This window comes from Bipolaris victoriae (genome assembly GCF_000527765.1).
Source record: "Bipolaris victoriae FI3 unplaced genomic scaffold scaffold_6, whole genome shotgun sequence".
Lineage (NCBI taxonomy): Eukaryota > Fungi > Ascomycota > Dothideomycetes > Pleosporales > Pleosporaceae > Bipolaris > Bipolaris victoriae.
In genome coordinates, this window is record NW_014575386.1 from 427,165 (window position 1) to 447,398 (window position 20,234).

Here is a 20,234-nt window from a genome sequence, read left to right on the forward strand (position 1 = left end):
GACGAGTCGGCGGACCTGAGAAATTTGGGTATGAATGTTAAGTCCTGGTGTAGGAAGTAGAGATGTGCTGGAGTAACGCACTGCTATATTCGATATGACATATGGAGAAAAAAAAGAGAGAGAGAGAGCTTATGGCATAAATGCTCGGTATGGATTGGGGGGTGGGATACGCGTAATGAGCCAGGAATTCGATTATCATCATTCCTCTTTTTGTATGATTAGTTTTTTTCCCTTCCTTTTCTGTTTGCTTTCTGAGGTCAAGGATGCGCTTCACGTCTCGATCGGGTACTTGAACGGGGATTTCCCCCCCCTTCCTGGGGTTTTCTGGGACAGGATGGGAGGGGAAGGGGGGCGCGGCGCTGTATTTAAATTAGGTATATACCCCCCCGTTATGCTTCACTGTGATTTTGGAATATGAAAGCCAGTGAATTGGCACTTTTTATTTCTGCGTACGAAATTATATCTTGGGTGATGATAGGACAGAGAGGTGTGAATCAAGGTGTCGAGTTTGAAAATACGTCACTTGTATCAACACGAACAAAACAAATCATATCCGATCAGAATCATGAGTGTACAATACAAGAATGGTATTAAGAACGCTATCAAAAAAATCATCTTAAAACTACAATCCTACTTCACCTCCATCTCCATCTACAATCTTCACGCCCCCACCACCGCCTCTTCACTACCCCTCGCACCGTCCCGCACCCCTTGCACGGGTGCCCTCTTCTCCCCAAAATTATGCAACCGCTCCCCAATCAAATAAACCTCATCGCGGACAACCAGCCTCCAGCGAACAAGCAACCTCACAACCGCCGACGAGGCCCACATAAGCACGATACTAAGGCCCACGGCGGGGAAACTAAAGCGCCAAACCTGGTTCTTCGTCGCCTCGCTCGCACCACGGTATAGAACTCTTGTCGCGAAGAATGCTAAGCTGGATGGGATAGCAATGGCGACGAGGAAGATGGCGAGGACGGGGATTACAAAGCATCTAGTCGCAATTCTCGCATTGGGATAAAGATACCCGTCACGCACGACAGCGGCAAAAGCGCGGGCGGGGCGGGAATTGCGATTTGAGAAGATGAGTCTGGCGGCGAGGCGCGAGTACAAGAAGCCGAGGGTCCAGTCTTGAATGAGGTGCACTACGTGCGGCTCTTTGGGGCCGAGGTAAGCATGCAGAGGCATGAGGAAGTAGAGTTCGAGGATGACAGCGAACAAAAAGGGGATGGCGAAGATGATGCTGGCCCAGACGTATGAGAAGCGGAGGGCGCGGCCACCCAGGCGCGCTGTAGTTGCTGCGACGGTGCGTAAGGTAGACATGGGGTCTGGGAGACGTCTGTTGAGGGAAGATATGAATTTTGTGGCGTGGTAGCCCGAGTAGGCAATGCTGGCTAGGGTGTAGACTCCGAGGGAGAAGGCGTGGATGTCGTTCATTTCGACCGTTGGGGGGAGGAAGAGCGAGAAGAGGTAACGACCGAAGAGGAGAGGCAGGATGGTGACACTAACTCCCGACAGGCCCATGAAAATCCAGATTGTGACTACGAAGCAGAAGATGCGCAGGCGGAACCATGGCGGTATGAAAACCATGGATACAAGATCAGAGTTGTGCACACCTCCTTCGTTCTGGCCGTCTTTGCGCACATTGTTTCGATCCACTTCGACAAAGACAGGCTGGCCCTTAGGAATGCGGGCTTGATCTGAAGATGGAGCACGCACATATCTGCCATCCTCGCCTTCTTGCTCCGGAACCTTGTCACCGAAGAGAAAGTTTGAAAGGCGGAGGAAACCGGCGCACTTCTGGAAACACCACTTGTAGACGGCGTGTAGGCCCTCGCTAGGCTTGTAAAATTTGATGATCACTGGCGTGAGGAAGTTGTAAAAGAGGAGGTCAAGCGGGAACTCTAGCGACGGTGCTTCGGTTGTCCAATGAATTGGCAGAACATTGGAAGTTGCCCGGCTCAGAGTCCAAACCACTCCTCCAAGACAAACAATGACGAGTGCGCCGTAGACCAGAGCACTGAAGGCAATCTTGCGAAGCTGAGTAGTGACACTGCGCTCTAGAACGTCACGGACCGGATGGAATGTAGGGTCATCTGGATCGCGGATGAAGTACAGGACACCCTTGCGCATAATCTTACGGCACATGGAGACGAAGAGTGCAAAGTGGAACATGTAGCAAGTGCCAATGAACCAGTGCACAAACCCAGATGTCCACGGACTTTCCCTAGCAAATTGCCACCGCGTGTACAGCGTAGCATTCTTGAAAAGAGGGAGCATGGCGAGATCGAGGAGCAGGCCACAGTACAGTGGGAATACCAACATCTCGATGCTGATAATCAAGATTACCTTGAGCACACCACCGGCTTGTTGTAGAATGTCGGAAATGATGCGTTCGATTTTCTGTCCTTGCTGTGATGAGCTAAAGGGAGTACCGCGCTTGAGGTACACAGCACCAGCCAAGGCGAAGAACCCATAGCCAGCAAGAATGGCAATCATGCGATCGCTGGCTGTCCAGTAGTCCATTGCAGTATACGTGGAAGTTGTGTTGTGAGTCGAATCCAAATCAAGGGTAATCTTGTATGATTTGGAAGCCCATAGCCATGACAACAAGGCGCCGCCTCGTCCATATGCGGATGTAAAGGTATTTGTGACGAGAGACGGCAAGTGTCCGGCAACCCTCAACACAAGCCTGGGTAGCGAGTCAGCTGAGATTTCTTCAATGATTGCGTTTGCAAAATGGCTGGTCTCGTTGAGCGCGAACGAAGTCGTATTTTGCAGGCTTCGCAAAGAAGCATGGGCATTTACTGAGAGTCGGAAGGAGTCGGGTCCAGGCGATAGAGGCGATTCCATAAACATTTTGCTGATACGAACCATGGAGCTCTCTGCAAGAGAATAAGCAGGCGTTGATATTGTACGAAGTGGGCCCTCGACCGCTTCTGAAAGTTTGCCCCAGGAAAAGAGCTTGACCAGACCAGATATGGCAGCAGAGCTCCAATACGTTGCGCCGGCCACGACAAATAGAGTGACATCAACAATCAAGTCTGTGATGGTGGCAACTACTTGCAGAGGTAGCTTGATGAAGAGCGAGACAGGACTTCCCATGAAGAGAATGACAACCTTACCCCAAAGGTAAGGGAGCCAAACTGCACAGGCCAGTGTTGCAGAAATCAACACTGCGCTGAACAAGGCGTTCTGGAAAAGACCAACCAGGGGCCCTTGCATGCCAATGAGTTCAAGTATGCCCTCCAAGTCCTCTGCATCTTCAATCGCTTCCTGGTCATTGACATCGATACCAGCCTGTGCAGCGGCAGCAGCTACCTCAGCATCCCGTGCGGGGGCATTGCCGTGATCTCGCGCCTCGTTGCCCATAAACGGGACAAACGGCGCCTCATCTGCCAAGTCACGAACAATGTGCTCCTCATTGCCTCCCTCATCAGCTGCCTGGGCTGCAGGCGCCACGTCTCCAAACATCCAATCCAATACGCGGTTTACTGGGTTTCCTGGGGCTTGAGGGTCTGCGGGTTGAACTGGGTTTACAGGTGCAGGAGGCTCGTTTTGATGTTCCTCGTCCTCCTCAGCTTCGGTTTCTTCGTCTGCAGTCAAATTGTACGCGGGGTGGCTGGCATCAAACTCTACTTCAATAATGGTATTAACCGTAACACCGTTGTCCGAATCAGCGGTAGTGCTTTCAGACGATGAAGCGGATTCATGTGATGTGTCTTCATTTGATGCTTCTTCGTCACCATAATCAACAGCTTTGGCTTTCCCCTTGTCGTGTGCGTGCTCTCTTTCCAGCGCTTGGTCAGAGTCATCCCCCACAACTTCAGGAACCTGCTGCCAACTCCCGCTACTATGATCACTATGCTGCTCGTGATCTGATACACTCCCACGCTCTTGAGCTGGTTGTCGGTCTCCAGCGTTATTTCCCCAAGAACTGGGTGCCTCGTTCGTATCGCCAGCGGCTGGTTCCGACGCTTGTGGCAGGTTCTCGAACGACCAAGTGTTGGCCTCTTCTAGGCTGCGACGAATCTCTGTAGCAATAAATGAGCGGTCGCGTGCTGGCATGTTTGGCCTTGACCAGGATGCAGACGAATCAGAATCTGCTGCATCTGGTGTGGAACTCGAGGGCAGGGGAAGTGAGGAAGTGCGTGCGGGAAAAGTTGAGCTACTGGCTTCTTCATCATCATCATCATCTTCTTCTTCAGCTTGGTTGGCAGACTCTCCAGCACTCATCGCTTGGCGAAGAGACTCTTGAAGATTTTGAGCAGTCGCATCATCCTGGTTGAAGATATCGGCAAGGCCATTGGCCGATTCCGATTGCAACATTGCTCGAACATCATCTGACAAACCTTCGCGTACTAATCTTCGGACCAAGTCATCACGTTCCCTGCGGAGTGAAGAAGACCGACGCACCCGGCGTATTGTGGGGTCTGGTGCGTCGTGCTCTTCGGCTTGGGCGTTATTGTCGGGGAAACCTGGCTCGTCTTCATCATGGTCATGCAGCTCGTGAGCGTCTTGAGCGACCTCGGCATGCAGAGCGTCCAGAGCATCGTCCAGCTCATCTTCATCAACCACAACATCCTCAACATGAGCGTCGTCGTCAAAGATTGCGCCCTGCTGTGCAGCAGCATTGTCGCCAAGAGCAACCATGTTGATTACCGGTTGCTGCTGGACAACCCATTCTCGAATGAGAAATACCAAGATGAACGCGACTACTACAAGCAGAGTGATGATTTGACCTTCAATCACATCGATGATAAAGCGGTTGGCTGACTGGGATTGGAACCAATTGAAGAAAGGGACGTCGGAGAGCAACGAAGGGCTACGGACACCGAGAGGACTTGACGTGATATTCGATGCCGTAATATTCTTGTCAACGACGGACAAGAGATGTGATTGGTCACTTTGGGGCAGCTGAAGGAACGGATACGGGGCGCCAATAAAGAGGCGTTCCGCAAACCTCCAGAGCATGGACTGGGGAGTGGTTTTGTTGTTGGGTGTGAGGGATACGGATGCTAGTGAGCTGGTATTGTTCCTGGTCTTGGCATTTTCAACTGCAGCCCGGATCGTGTTTAGTTCACTGGGGGAGAACCGGCGCATGTCCGGTGTGTCGGCCGTGTCTATGAATATTTCTCGCGACCAGCCGCCATCGCCGACCCAGAAGAGGCTGCGCCAGACTACGCGCATGCACCAGGGAAGCAGGAACAGCCACACGGCGCCTACGAGGACACCGCGACACCAGGTGACAAACATGTTGAAGACATGGAGGGTGGCGCGGTGGATGAAGACCGTGGTAGGTATTCGGTTGGGCATGTTTGGGTGGTATAGTTTGGTGAAGCGAAAGGACGTCTTGCACAGCTCGCAGTGCTTCTTTTGCGTGTGCGAGAGCCACTCCATCAGACACTCCTGGTGGACATATCTTATGCTGCCGCTGCATTTGCAGGGGAAGAAGAGGGGCTCTTCGGCAGTGCCTTCTCCACGGCAAATTCGACAGGTATCGGCTTCGTCTCTGTCGAATGTTCGTGTGTCGGGCGAGTCGGGGGCATCGTCGAACGGCCCCGCATTCAGAGGCGCGGCATCGGTGGCCATTGTTGGGTGGTATTAAAAGACGTATACGGGGTATAGGAGGGCGAAGTGAAGTCGTCGGGGCAGTGGGATTTCAGGCAGGAGCCGTAGAGTGAGGTATCTCAAGTAGTCATCGGGACTAAAGTGACGGAGAATAGTTTCTGGGTGCGTCGCGTGCCGGTACGCGGTGGAATAGCAGGACAAGGCTCGGCTTGTGGAGGCAAGCAGAGTACGACAAGAAATATACAGACTGACAGACAGGAAAGGGAGTGGGGTATGAAGGGGGAATGATAGGGGTGGGTGAGGGAAGGCGCCAGAATGGTGAAGGCGGCGGCAGAGGACACCGGGCGGAAGTGGTGGTGATGTCGCCGCCGGACCCTTGGAAGCAGTCTTGGCACAGCACCCCCCGGCCACCACAACGGCTATGTCAGTAAGTACATACGCTATCCTAGTAGTAGTGCCTGGGGGGATACTCTATTCTACTATTACTGCTCACACTAAGTACGTACATTTCTGACAAACAAGCATGGGGTCTTGCTCTGGCCCGGCCCTTAAAAGTAGCCATGCTGTGACGAAACATCGGCTGTTGGCACACGCAAACGGCCCATTTTCTCGGTGCACGACGAGCGTGGGTGTTACAGAGCTCGCAGAAGGAACAGCAGCAGGGGCAACCTGAGGCACTCGCATCCCCCCAGCTCCATTTCTGCCGTCGCGACACAGATACACATACATATGCACTCGTGTCCGCTGTCGTCCTGTCACGTATCACAATAATACCCACTGCCACAATCAGCTCGCATGCCCAAATCCTGATCTTGTTCTGTCTCTCTTCCTGCGCCCGCACGTGCAAATTACATCACTGCTGCAGCTCGGTTGTGCTGCACCCCCAACGCTAAACAGACAGGTTACGTTGAGAGCGCCCATCAGCTCCATTCTCCCTCTATCCACAATCCACCAAGCTGCCCATTTCTGCTCCGTTTGGTGAGCAGCCTGACTCGCCCCCGCCGCTGCAAATTGGCTGATTCGCATTGTCCAGAAGCCGCTCCGCTCCATCGTCGACTACACGCGAGCATGGCCGCCCAGGCCAACGGAAGGGCAAAAAAGTCCAAAACCTCGCCAAATGGCAGTGCCAATGGCTCCACCGGCGCATCTACCAATGCAAAGGCGAAGAACAATGCAGACCAGGCCCGCTCAGCCCGCTCAAGAAAGCCCCGGCGGACTGTGATGGGAGCCTTTACGAGCATGACAGCACGGCTGACAACGTGGTACCTCATCATCACCTTGCTGTTCCGCTGCCCCAAGTCCATCACTCAGCTGCACGACGATTCTCCCCGCGTGTGCAAGCCATACCTCCAAACTCGCGACTTCGCCGCGCCCTATCTCGACCCCTACTACGAGACCTATGTCGTCCCCCAGCTCGACAAGGTCAAGCCCTACACGACGCCCGCCATCATCTTTGCACAGGAGCAATACGCAACACACGGTGCACACAGGGTTGAGCTTGCGAGGAAGTATGCAGAGGCTCAGTATGAAAAGTCCATTCGTCCTCAGCTGCAGAGCGCTCAGGAACAGGCCTGGGCACAATACGACGTCCACCTAGGTCCCCACGTCAAGAAGGCGACTGACGCCATTGCCCCCCACTACAACGACCTCAAAGTCAGCTCCGAGGAAATCTACCACCACACTCTCTTCCCAGCCTATGAGCGTTCTCTTCCATACCTTAAGCAGGGACATGCCTATGGCCACCACGTCCTCGTTGATATCGTCTGGCCTCACCTTCGCACTGCCCAGGAAACTGCCTGGACTTTTTTTCAGCGCAGCGTCTGGCCCCAAATACGCATCCTGTATGGAGACAATGTTGAGCCCCAGCTAGTCCGCATCTCTGAGCGACTAGGCCGCTACAAAGATCAGCAAAAAATGGAGTCTGCCATGTTTGCTGCTGATTCGCAGGCGGCTACCTCTGTGGCATCCAGCAAGCATGCCCCCACCACGGCCAGCTCTTCCGCTTCTGTTGCCTCTCCCGGCTCCACCGAAGGGTCTGGCTGGGGTGTCCTTGACGACTTCTTTGGCAGCGAATCTGCAAGCACAGCCTCAAAGGAACTTGAACCAAAATCTTCAGCTGAAGTTGCCCCTTCTGCGTCTAAGCTCACCAAGGCCGAGCTGCAGGAGAAGCTTAACAACGATCTCCGCCAGTGGCAGGACAAGTTCTCTGCCGCCGCCGACAAGGGTGCTGAAGATCTCGAAGTACGCGTAGAGGAAATCACAAACCACAAGATCAACGATGCTGTTAACGGCCAGGGCAAGGCTCTGCTCATTAAACTCGAGGAGACTGCTGATGCAACCATTGCCAAGCTCAAGAGCTACATCAAAAAAACTGTTTCCTCTCTCCCTGAAGATGCCTCAGAAGCCGACCTAGAGGCTGCATACAATGATTGCAGTAAAAAGACCCGTGAGTTCGGCCTTACGGTCAAGGAACGCGCCCAAGACATCCGTGACTGGAAGGTGTCGTACGACCAGGAGACCGATGATCTAGTGAGAGCTGCAGTAAGAAGTACTGTCGATGTTCTAGAAAAGATACATAGCCTTGGCCTTCAAGAGGTTGGCATGCGATGGGTATGCCGTGGCCCCAAGAAGTTAACTCCCTGACGAACTCTGCTAACAAAGTATCGTAGGCATGGACTGATGGCGTTACATACAAAGACTGGCAAAACTACCACAAGTTGAAAAACACACTCATTGAATGGCAGAGTGAAGTTGAGGCTGTTGGGGCAAGACATGATGGCCTTCGTGCTGCTCACGAGGAAGCTAAGAAGCTTGAGGACAAGGCTATGAAAATTGCATCAGACATGGTCGCGGAGCTGGTTCGCCTAAAGGACGTTTCCAAGTCAAAGATTTGGGCTGGTGATGCCAGCGATGATTTCTCCGACAAAATCTTTGCACCTCGCATCCGAAATGCTGCCCAAAAGGTCATGGAGAATGTTGAAATGGCATCAAGTCAGGTTTCTGAGGCTATTCAAGGCAGCTCCACCCCACTCAGCGAGAGCATCGCCTCGTCCGCCGCAGAAATGTACTCGGATGCATCATCTCAAATCTCTGAGGCTATTCAGGGCAGCTCAACACCGCTTGCGGAAAGCGTTGCATCCTCTGCCAAGGCAGCAGCATCCGGGGCATCATCCCAAGCTGCTGAAGCAGTTGAAGCAGCCTCAACCGCACTTGCTGAGAATGTAATAGCCCCTGTAGGGGATGCAGCAGCACAAGCGTCCTCTGGAGTTTCCGAGGCCATCTACGGTACACCATCATCCGAAAGTGTGCTGTCTCAGGCCTCTTCTGTGGCCTCGCAGGTAGTAGAGGAGGTTTCTGCAAAGGCTTCTGAAGCCTATGAGGCGCCAAAGAAGGTGTTTGGCGGTGCCAATGCCCAGATTCTTGCTGAGGCCAAGCAAGTCGTATTTGATCAACCTCTTGACGACGATGAGGATGACACATACTCTGAAAAGGTGCAGGAAGTATTGGCGGACACGGGAGACCGAGCTGCTCAGTTGAGTCGTGCGGTCAGCGAAGCGCTCCTGGGACCATCAAAGACGCAAGGCAGCATCGAATCAGCCTCGTCGATTGCAAGCGAACAATACGCCGAGGCACTCGCCGCTGCCTCAAGCGTGCTATATGGAACTGAGAAGCCCGCTGTTGAGAAAGCTACTAGCGTCGCTGCCGACAGGTATGCGCAAGCCGTCACCGCAGCATCATACGCCATCTTCGGCACGCCAGCTCCTACTGCTGTCATTCAGACCATTCATATAGAGGCGAGCTCACGCTACAACGATGCTGTTAGCGCTGCGAGCAAACAGTTTGAAAATGCCAGGGCTCAATTGTCTATGCTGGTTTCGGGCAAGCCCCAACCTGCACACCAGACGATGCTCTCGTATATCGAGAAAGCCTATTCCGACTCTGTTGCAGCAGCAAGCGAGCGTTTGTCAAACGCTGTGCAGTATACCCAGTCCGCAAAGGACTATGCAGTTGGCCCACAACAGGGATACTTTGAGTCAGTTTCCTCCATTGCTGCGTCCCGGCTGTCGGAAGGTCTGAGTCAAGCATCTGCCCAATTCCTTCCCCAGTCGACTGGTGTTGCTGATGGTGCTCGACGACAGTACTACGAGGCTATCGGACTTGCGCACGCCCGGTACTCTGAATTCGTTGACGCAGCTTCAAGTGCTGTCAATGGCCCTCAACAGGGTACTGTGGAGTCTCTGGCTTCAGTTGCTTCGGCCTCGGCTGCTTCTGCTGCTTCCTACATCTCCGATTCAGCGGAGTCGGCCGTCTCGCAAATCAGCTCCAGTGTTATCGGCTCGGAGACACCCTGGACCGAGTCTGTCGCATCGCAAGCCAGCAAGAACTGCGAGGCGCTGATTTCACAAGCAAGTAACCAAGTCTACGGTCAACCCACACCCTGGGCACAGTCTATTTATTCTCAGGCCGGTGCATATGGCGCACAGGCTACTGAGGCTGCTGCTAAGCAATACGCTGATGTCCAGGCTCTGATTTCTGAGCTTGTAGTTGGCAAGGAGCCCGATTTCACGGAAAGCGTCATGAGCCGTTTTGCTTCCGCATACTCTACAGGTTTGCCCGCTGCTATCGCGTCTGCCCAATCGTATGCTGGCGATAGCTACGATGCGGTGACTGACGCAGCCGCTGACGCATACGCCTCTGCCACTTCTGTCGTTGGCGCAATCTTTACACCTCCAGCTGTTATTGAGGATGTCCTGAGTCAGGCCAGCGCTTCTTTGGATCTGGCTGTCGAGAGCGCGTCCATTGCTCTGTATGGAACTCCCAAGGGTGCCGCTGAACAAGCCAGCGAGTCCGTGGTCAGCGTATACTCATCTATTCAATCTCAAGTCAGCGCCAAGGTCTACGGAACCCAGGCAGCCCAGGACAGCTTCTCAGCGGCCGCACTCTCTGCACAAGCGGCTATTAGCGAGGCCATCTTTGGTACCCCTACCGCGGGTGACTATGTGGCTTCGGTCACTAGCGGTGCTGGTGAAGTATACAGCTCACTATCCTCTGCCGCCAGCTCAGCAGTGTATGGCCCCGAGCAAGGAGCCATGGAGAGCGCCAACCGTCGCATTTCCGACGCCGTCGCTGCTGCCAATAGCCGTATTTCAGAGATGTACGCAGCCGCCTCTGCAAGTGCCGAGGACGCAGCCAGCAGTCTATCCAGCGCAGCCACAAAAGCTACAAAAGCCGCAAAGGATGAGCTGTAAGGTGTCGCCTTGGCATGGTAGACTTGCAGTAGCCCGACAGGATCGACATTTACACAATGTGTATGCAACGTATGGAGAGATGAAGCAGTGCATTGTACGGGGAGGGAGATTTCCTTTTTTTTTGCAGGGCTCTAAGCACCCTCGAGGGTAGTGGTAAAGCGGTCACACGTTATACCTACTACACTTTTGCTATGACACGACATGAATTGTACCATTTATATCTATCCCACTTTTTTTCCTAAATTGTTCTTAGATGGACAAGTGGCTTGCAAGTAAGGAAACGCACAGAGAAAGATAGGGTTCAGTTGATCTGAACCAATAGGGGAGACTTGGGAAACTTGGGAAACTCGGTAGTAATGGACCTATGAAAGAGAGCCCCAAACCCATGGATTAGTTCTAATCTAGTTTTCTTTTTTCCTTTTTTTCCTTTCAGGTTGCCAATCTAGGGTGAGAGGGAGGGAAGGGGGAAATAGAATGATATAGTTATACCCTTTTTTTCTACTTTTATTTCCAAGTCTTGATTCATCTGATACCACGTCTGAACCAAGAAAGAACAGCAAGTAAAACACACACACACACACATTTGCACGAGCAATCATTTATTGTTATTTCAATCTGATTTCATTGTTTTCCATAGTTATTGGATTCGACTACATACATACAATACACGTACAGACCATGACTTCCGTGCTCAATACGTGAAATTTCGTTATTTACGCATTTGGAGAAGCATCCTCTCAATCATACCGACATTAACGGTGGGGGGTATTTTCTTCCGACCAAAACATCCACCAACATCCACCACTTTCTTTCTTCCTCTCTTCTCTGTCTCGAAGAGAAAAAGCAAGCCTTAAAAAAAACAATCAAATCGTAAGGAGGAGGTGAAGGGGGAAAAAAGGAGAAAAAGAAAAAAAAGTCGCTTCCATGCCCAAACGCCCCCCCCCCAAAAAAACACACACACACACACACTCATGCCAAGTTCCCTCTCTCTCTCTCTACTAGCTGACTAAAAGCAGCAGATTGTTCAAGGGAGAACTTTTAATCACTATCACTCAAACTATCTCTTCGGCCAACAGCCCTGACACCACCCCTACGATACCCATCCATGACATCCCTACCGCCCCTCTCACGGCGATTCGTCGGGACGCCAACCTGCGAGACGCTCTCCATAGGATGAACACTACCGGCCTGGCTCAGACCGGGGATATGGCACGGATAGCTCATGTGGCCATGCGAATCGCCATTAGCAGTGGTGAAGATATCCGAGGGGGGAGGCGCAGGACGCGAGGAGCGGTGCTGTTTGCGCGGCGACTCGGAGGGAGGACGCGAGCGAGAGCCTGAGGGGCGGGGGCGAGAAGACGAGGATGGGCGGGCGGAGCGCGAGGAGCGGTCGCCGCGGTCGGTGGAGGGGCGGGCGGAGCGGGAGCGGGGGGCGTGCTTGTTGGGGTCTGTGTAGAGGGAGGGGTCGGCGTTGGGGCGGTAGTCCGAGTAGTAGCTTGATTCGGTGACTTCAGTGGGGGCGGTGCGCGAGGTCTTTGCTGGGGCTTTGGCGGGGGGAGAGTCTGGGTCGTTGGTGTTGACGCCGGTGTAGACAGTTTCGGTGTCGTCGCCAGTGGTGAAGGAGTAGGCTGCTGAGGGAGGTGCACGGCGCGGACCGTTGGGGCCCTTGCTGGTTCGGGTGGGAGCGCGGGTTGGGGTGGTGTCAACAACAGAGGGAGCGGTGTACTCGGTGTAGGCGCGTGTGTACTCGGATTCAGCTGGGTGGTACTCGATCATGGGGCGGCTGACTTCGGCCATCTCGGGGGCTTCAGAGGGTGCACCGTTCTTCCTGGATCGCTTTTGCTCGTCCTTGAGGCGTTTGGCTTCGGCTTTCTGTTCTTCCTTGCGGGCTTTGGCTTCGGCGGCTTCCTTCTTTGCGGCTTCCTTTTCAGCGGCCTTGGCCTTGCGCATGCGTTCCTTTGCACGTTGCTCCTTGGCCTTGGCCTCCTTCTTGGGATCCTTTGGTTCTTTTGGTTCTTTTGGTTCTTTTGGTTCTTTCTTGACGAGGGGGACGTTGCTAGAGACTTGGGAGCCGCCGACTTCAGAAGGCTGAGAGCCAGAATAGTCGGTGTACTTGCCATCGCCGACACGGTTCAGACCACCAACACGGGCAGCCTTCTCCTCACGGTACTGACGGAGCTCGGGGTCGTTGTAGTCATTGGTGTGGTTGCGACGGTGCTTCTTGTGCTTGCGTCCATCACCGCCACGAAGGCCGGCCTCGCCCTTTTCAGCGTCGGTGTAGGTGCTTGAAGTGACGGTAGTTCCACTCTCATCCGTGTAACCAAGATCGCTCTGAGCACCAAAGTAGCTGCCGCCGTGAACAACACTGCCACCACCGAGCCTGGTGCTCTTGGTAGCGTTGGAGAGAGTCTTGCCATCAGGTCCCTTGCGTCGCAGCACTGTGGATTTGTAGTCTTCCCAGTCACCCTCACGCCATTTGAAGCCGCCATTCTTGGCCCAGAAGAAGAACCAAATGGCCATAAAGGCCATTCCAATGCCAATGAGAGCGAACAGGGCCTGGAAGCCAGGACCAGCGAGGTCGAGCGGTGGCTTTGCTCCAGCCGAAGCAAGTTGCCTGTAGGGGTCTTCACGCTTGGCCAGAGACTTTGCTTGCTGCAAAGCATTCACAGCCATGGGAGAGAGTGCATCGGCAACAATCTCGGGATGGGGCGCCATGGTGGGCGAGCCGGTAGTGTTTGTGTTCTCACCGATACAAGATGGGTTGTGTCGGACTTGAAAACAGCGAGTGCAACTAGCAACAAAATAGTCAGGCTGATGTTCTAGCAGAAAAATAAGGATGGGTAAGTTTGTGTGGTTGAGGGGATTAGGAGAGGAGCAGTCTTTGCCAGGGACTTTTGGTTTGGCTGGAGAGGTCAGTAGTCGAGTGGCTGGAGCAAATGCAGGTGGTTAGGAGGAGGCTGGGGAAGCGAGCCGACGTCACGCCTCACCCAAACAAACGGTTGATGCAGCAACAGCACGTTCCCTGCCACACCATTGCCACGCGGCAACCAGTAATTGATGAGAATGAGATGAAAACGCCTAGACTGCAGTATCCAGGTACCATCCCGATGCACTGCGCCAATCATGGTTGCAGCCCATGCAGCGGTCGGCTTCGTCGTTGTCACCCGCGACCGCTCTTTCGCAGCGGGTACTAGGCGGCCCATGGCACCCTGCAGCACTGCAAGGTCCCTCGCAGCAGCCTTACATCTTCCTCTGCCCAACATTTTTTTTATTTTTGCTACCATACATTTACAATGGTTTGCATTGGCTGGTCCAGGCTATCTGAACTGGCTGGATATAGTATTCTTGGCCCAGAAATTGATGTAGTAGTAGTAGTCAATCAAGGAGAAATTCAGCAAGCCTGCTCGGCGCTAAAACTTGGAAACTCCTTCCTGCGTCTCAGACCGTCCAAGGAAGATTGGGTTCTAATGCTGAAATGTTCTTCAATATCTAGGAGTTACATCTGGTTTTGGAAGGGGAGAGATTCGAAATGGATTGACTAGCTCTCATACGAATAGATGCGTAGCCCTGTAGAAAGAGGTCAGGGTCTTGGCGTATCTCACTGTGGCTTACCCTCCACCTGAATCAAGCCAGTAGCAATGCGTGATGCTAACCGCACGTTGACATGTGTATTCCGTCATCTGTCAGCCTGAGAAAATCTTCCTGCTCTTCTAGCCCTAGGAGTGGTCTTTTTCAACCCCCCTAGAAAAGTAGATTCTAGATTTTGACATATTTCAAGGCGTAGGGCGTGCGGCTAGTCGTCCAACGGCTTGGTTCGCAGTCCAAGTTGGAATGTGCTCGAACATCAACCATCTATGATAAATATCACTTTTCTGGAAATCTATGTTGATTCTGAAGAAGGAAAAAATCAGTCTGTTCTCCTAGACGACTTCAGAAATGGCTACCCAGACGGAAGAGTCAATGGCCGAAGTCTTTGAACTTCACCAAAGACCCAAGCCCGCATCGATTCCATACACACCAGGAACATTAGAAGAAACTCCATCCATCAACCATGGCATGCTTGATGCCGAATCATCTCCATCACCCCCGTCATCCACTCCCAAACCGACTACCCTACGCACCTTCCTCACAATCTTCACACCATCTTTCGTAGGCTTCATGGCCAGTTTCACCAATGGCATCATCACCGTCGGCCTCCCAATCATAGCGCGCTCCATCTCTCTCGAGCGGTCTCTATACCTATGGCCTTCATCCGTCTACGGACTGACATCCGGTGCTGCCCTGCTCACCGCAGGCTCCATTGCCGACATTGTTGGTGCCAGGCCCGTTGAACTTGCTGGTATCACCCTCCTCGGTATTCTTACCTTGCTATGCGGATTTGCACAGTCAGGCGCTCAGCTCGTTGTTTTCCGTGCTCTCCAGGGTATTGCGCTGGCGATGCATCTGCCGGCTTCTGTTGCTATCATAACGGGGGCTGTGCCGTCTGGAAGAGCGAGGAATCTGGGGTTTGCGTGTCTGGGGTTTAGTCAACCGCTTGGGTTCGCTGTTGGTCTTGTGCTTAGTGGTGTTATGATTGAGAGAGCGGGATGGAGGTCGGGATTCTACTTGGCTGGAGGATGTACTCTAGCTATTGCTGTTGCTGCTCTGTGGACACTGCCAAAACTACCGTCTCAGAACAACGATGGTGTAGCCGCCTTATCGAAGAAGGTAGGCAAAGAGATAGACTGGGTCGGTGCGATTATTTCCAGTGGTGGTTTGGCTATTCTTGCCTACGTCCTAGCGTAAGTCACTGCATGATCTATTACTACCTTATACTCACAACATATAGCATCATCAGCGCAGACCTCGCAAGCATCCGTTCAGCTACGACAGCCTCCCTCCTCGCCATCAGCGTCCTCCTTCTCGCCGCCTTCCCACTATGGATGCATTACTGCGAACAAACCGGTAAACCAGCTCTCGTCCCAAACAAACTCTGGAAGAACCTCCCCTTCACCAGCACCTGCATCATGGTCGCCCTATCCTACGGTGTCATGAATTCCATCGAGCTCTTCTCTAGCCTCTAGTACGCCGCACTATACCCTCTCTATCAACTCAACTGCTAACTAAACTCAACAGCTTCCAAGAAATCCAACACGCCTCTACACTAACAACCTCGCTCTACCTTCTCCCCAACCTCACCACCGGCGTCCTCATCAACATCTTCGTAGGCCTCTTCATCCACCGTGGCCCCGCCCGCTGGCTAGTGGCGGGCTCAGCCCTCATCTGCGCCTTATCGCCTCTCCTCATGGCGCTTGTCCCGCCAGCCTGGAGCTACTGGAAACTTGCCTTTTGGGCCCAGATCTTCGCGCCGTTTAGCGCAGACGTGCTATTCACAGTCGGTCTCATCATCGTCAGTGATAGTTTTCCGGAAAAGACACAGGCGCTGGCGGGCGCGGTGTTCAACACTGTGGCGCAGTTTGGTATGAGTTTGGGCATGGGGAGTTGTCAGGTTGTGGCGTTGGGAGTGCAGGGTCCTGCTGGTGGTAGTAGTGGGGGTGGGCACGGAAGTGGACATGGTGGGGGAAGTGCATTTGAGGATCAGGATGAGGGAGCGGTGTTGAAAGGGTACAGGGCGAGCTATTGGCTTATGTTTGGGTATATGGTGGTGTGCATGGGGATTGCGGTTGTGGGGTTGAGGAAGGCGGGTAAGGTTGGGCTGAAGAAGGAGTGAAAGGACTAGAATACTGCCCCCCATGTATTGCTACTATACAGTGCTGAATATACTATCTACCTCGAACGCATCACTTTCAGCACCTTCTCAGCCCACATTCTGACATGGATCCGTACTCGACAGCTACACCCGGTCCCCTCCATGGCCAAAGGGGAAGGTCACATACCACCTCACCAATCGCGTCACCAGTAGCATTCCATCTTGCACAGCATACGGGCCCACACATACAGTATCCCCCGCAAGTCATTCGCACATCGCAGGCGTAGTCTACATGTTGCGCGATACCCAAAGTGGCAGTTGGCTGGCCTGCCACGGCGCAAATCCCCTGCAGATCACCATCTAGGCGCATAAGGCTTGACCCGGGCCACCCAGGCTTATCTCGCAGTCAGCAACGATATTAACCACTTGCCCGCCATGGTCCCCAGTGCCTACTCAGATTATGGCAAACCAGCTTCCTGAGCAAGGTTGCTGCCCCGGCGAGCGGCCAAGGCCAGTCGGGCAGGTGTAAGGGAATGGTAGGCTGGCGATGGCCCAATGTGGAATGAAGCCGTCGTACTGCATCGGCGGGGCGTGTACTTTTGTCATGGGAGCATTTTATTTTGTTTCGCTGCGTTTATATATTAGAGACGACTGGAGCTCCATTGTCTTCTGTCCTCAGGCCACGCTTCTCCCTCTCTCTCTCTCTCTCTCCCTCTCTTCTCCATCTCTTCATTCTTGCAAGCCAGCTATGAAGCTCCTCAGCGTCACCCTGGCCTCGCTGGGCCTCGCCTCCGCCGCCACCGTTGCCAAGAAGGTAAACTACGACGACTGGAAAGTCGTCCGTGTCAATGTCGGCACAGACGCTGCGAAGCTCGAGAATGTAATGAGCAAGTTGCAGCTTGAGCTGTGGAAGGGCAAGCCTGCATCGAGCGATGTCGTCGATGTCATGGTGCCGCCGTCGTCAGTCAAGGACTTCGAGGCTCAGACTCAGGGTTTCGAAACAAAGGTCATGCATGACAATCTTGGCCTTTCTATCGCAGACGAGCAGAGTTTTAGCACATATGCCGGTACGCTTGTTTCCCGCGTCCAGTAAATTGAAGAAGTGACATGGGGGAGGCTAACTTCTGTCAGCTGGTCTTGCACCAAACGCGACGTGGTTTGATTCTTACCACTCTATTGCCGATCATATGCAATGGATTACCGATCTTGCGGCTGCGTACCCCAAGAACGCAGAGGTAATCTCTGCAGGCAAGTCGGTTGAGGGACGTGATATCAAGGGTATTCATATCTGGGGTAGTGGCGGTAAGGGGTCGCAGAAGGGTGTAGTATGGCACGGCACTGTGCACGCACGTGAATGGATCACTACAATGGTAAATTTCCCCTTCTTTTTCAAGCCAAAAGATTGAATGCATTGAGGAATTCTGCTAACACATTTACAGGTCGTCGAGTACGCAGCATACCAGCTCCTTACCTCCACCGATGCCACGACCGCCGGCTTCAAAGACTCATACGACTTCTACATCTTCCCCATCGTCAACCCCGATGGTTTCGCCTACAGCCAAACCACCGACCGCATGTGGCGCAAGAACCGCCAGACCACTCCCAGCGCCTCGTGCGTAGGCCGGGACATCAACCGTAAGTTCCCCTCCCCTTCCCCTTTCAAAAAAAAACAACCCCAACCTAACCATTGCAAAAAAGGCAACTGGCCCTCCCACTGGAACCAAGCCAATGGCGCTTCCACCTCGCCCTGCGACCAAGACTACAAGGGCCCCTCCGCCGGCGACGGCGTAGAAACCAAAGCCCTGAAAGCACACCTCGACAGCATCGCCGCCGGCAAAGGCATAACCCTCTACATGGATATTCACGCCTACAGCCAACTCTGGATGTACCCTTACGGCTACACCTGCTCCGGTGCTCTCCCCAGCGCCGCAAAGTACTCTTCGCTAACCAACGGTGCCATTGCCGCCGTTAAAGCAGTACATGGCACCGCCTTTACCGGCGGCCCCATTTGCAACACCATCTACCAGGTTAGTGGCGATAGCGTGGATTATGCGTTTGAAGTTGCAAAGGCTACGTATAGTATGACGGTTGAGTTGAGGGATACGGGTAAGTATGGCTTTGTCCTGCCCAAGGAGCAGATTGTGCCTAGTGCCGAGGAGATGTGGGCTGGGTTGAGGTATTTGGTTAAGAATATGTAAGGGAGTTGTAAGCGGAGTGGGAGGATGATGTATATATGAGTCTGGGGGATGTTTTGTGGCTTGGGCTACTAGAAGATTAAGCGGGAGCCCAATGTAGATATTTCTAGGCAATGAAATCTCGTCAACAGTGAAAAAGTTTCGAACTGTCTTGTATTATTCATGACTCCGATAATCTCGAGGAGAGTGAGAAGGAGGAAGAAGAAGCAGCAGAAGGGAACGACTATACCCGCCCAACACACCAATGAAGAAAACCTGAAAAGTCGAGTGGTAATAGTTACCAAACATAAGTACAACCTCTATTAGGTTACGTCAACCAAATTAATTACGGTTGCGACAAAAGTGGCAGAACAGCAAACTAACGAATTACACTTACGACGAAAGTAAATAAAAATATCAAACTACGGTTGCAATAAGAACACACAGTACACCAAGACGCTTCAATACCTATAAACCCACCATATCATTCACACATCGCTCCCATCTCTCCCCCTCTCCCACCCCACAAACCTACCATGTACCTCCTCCTCACCCTCCTCACCCTCTCCACCCCAACCCTCTCCCTCGCCCACCTCGCCCAACTCCCCCCATGTACCCCCTCAACCGCCACATGCAGCCCCCTCACAACCCCCTGCCCCTCATCAAGTACGCAGTGCGCAACACTGCGTTCGCACGGGCCCGTCTGGATTGCCGTGTGTCACGATGGGAAGTGTGAGGTGCAAAACGCGTACGAATGTGCGAGTGATGGGGTGGGTGGAGTGCAGTGTGTAGGGTCGGATCGGGGTAGTAGTAGTAGTAGTAGTACTGGAGCAATGGCGAAAAAGTCGAGGGGAAAGGGGTGCAAAAAGGGCCAACTAGCTTGTCTGGCGAAGAATGATCAAGGAAAGGATGGAGCTGTTTTCCGGTGTAATGAGCGGGGGTTGTGGAGGGTTGTGGCGGATTGTTCGCAGTGGGAGGTTTGTGTTGAGGAGCCTATGCCGCATTGTGTGTGGCGTTGAATAGGGTGAGGGTTGGGGGGGATTTTTTTTGTTCGACTAGGGGTCGAGAAGCAGTGTCTTGCTGGGGCTCATTTGGATCCTTTTTTTATACCTTTGACTGCAAGGTTATTATTATTTTTTTTGATACTCGATTTAGGCAGATTGGGGTGTGGTATGCCATCCTTTTCTTGGATGATTGATCTGATACGCTACATAGCAACCAGATACAAAAAAATTCAACTGATAGAAGGATTGATTTGGTAAGTTGATGGTGGAAGTGCTTGGGCGGAGGAGATACAGCTGGATGAGGCTGTTTATGTACTCGGTAGTCGATGTAACTACCCGTTTGTCTTCACTGACGTTGTGCTGCAGTTACACCCGAGAGGCATGTGGCTTGTTACTTTTCTCCATGTTATGATACCAAGATGAAAGTGGTTGGAGCGTTACCGCTATAGTGCACCGCGTGCTGCCGTACTGCCGTTTGTATATAAACATCGAGTAAAAATGAGAGAATAGTTCTTTCACCAGGGTTTGAACAAAGGCATTGCAATGA

The 20,234-nt window shown here is 52.9% G+C and overlaps 6 protein-coding genes across 6 annotated transcripts; 4 read left to right on the forward strand and 2 right to left on the reverse strand.

Moving 5' to 3' along the window:
• Positions 1–660: 660 nt before the first annotated feature.
• On the reverse strand, positions 661–5,592 carry COCVIDRAFT_86887 (hypothetical protein; the record flags this gene model as incomplete). The annotated part of the gene is made up of 2 exons (XM_014705928.1): positions 661–4,361; positions 4,479–5,592. 2 exons carry the CDS (start codon positions 5,590–5,592, stop codon positions 661–663), a joined length of 4,815 nt encoding a protein of 1,604 aa, XP_014561414.1.
• A 1,047-nt stretch (positions 5,593–6,639) lies between these two features.
• On the forward strand, positions 6,640–10,820 carry COCVIDRAFT_86814 (hypothetical protein; the record flags this gene model as incomplete). The annotated part of the gene is made up of 2 exons (XM_014705929.1): positions 6,640–8,181; positions 8,241–10,820. The coding sequence occupies 2 exons, from the start codon at positions 6,640–6,642 to the stop codon at positions 10,818–10,820; spliced, it is 4,122 nt and encodes a 1,373-aa protein (XP_014561415.1).
• Positions 10,821–11,858: 1,038 nt separating this feature from the next.
• Positions 11,859–13,535, reverse strand: COCVIDRAFT_87036 (hypothetical protein; the record flags this gene model as incomplete). The annotated part of the gene is made up of 1 exon (XM_014705930.1): positions 11,859–13,535. One exon carries the CDS (start codon positions 13,533–13,535, stop codon positions 11,859–11,861), a length of 1,677 nt encoding a protein of 558 aa, XP_014561416.1.
• Positions 13,536–14,876: 1,341 nt separating this feature from the next.
• Positions 14,877–16,530, forward strand: COCVIDRAFT_33776 (hypothetical protein; the record flags this gene model as incomplete). The annotated part of the gene is made up of 3 exons (XM_014705931.1): positions 14,877–15,601; positions 15,649–15,882; positions 15,936–16,530. The coding sequence occupies 3 exons, from the start codon at positions 14,877–14,879 to the stop codon at positions 16,528–16,530; spliced, it is 1,554 nt and encodes a 517-aa protein (XP_014561417.1).
• A 727-nt stretch (positions 16,531–17,257) lies between these two features.
• COCVIDRAFT_86744 (hypothetical protein) lies at positions 17,258–18,707 on the forward strand (the record flags this gene model as incomplete). The annotated part of the gene is made up of 4 exons (XM_014705932.1): positions 17,258–17,576; positions 17,641–17,879; positions 17,949–18,144; positions 18,208–18,707. The coding sequence occupies 4 exons, from the start codon at positions 17,258–17,260 to the stop codon at positions 18,705–18,707; spliced, it is 1,254 nt and encodes a 417-aa protein (XP_014561418.1).
• Positions 18,708–19,325: 618 nt separating this feature from the next.
• On the forward strand, positions 19,326–19,475 carry COCVIDRAFT_86942 (hypothetical protein; the record flags this gene model as incomplete). Its single annotated transcript, XM_014705933.1, has 1 exon — positions 19,326–19,475. A coding segment is annotated over one exon (150 nt), but the record flags the coding sequence as incomplete, so codon positions are not given.
• Positions 19,476–20,234: the final 759 nt, after the last annotated feature.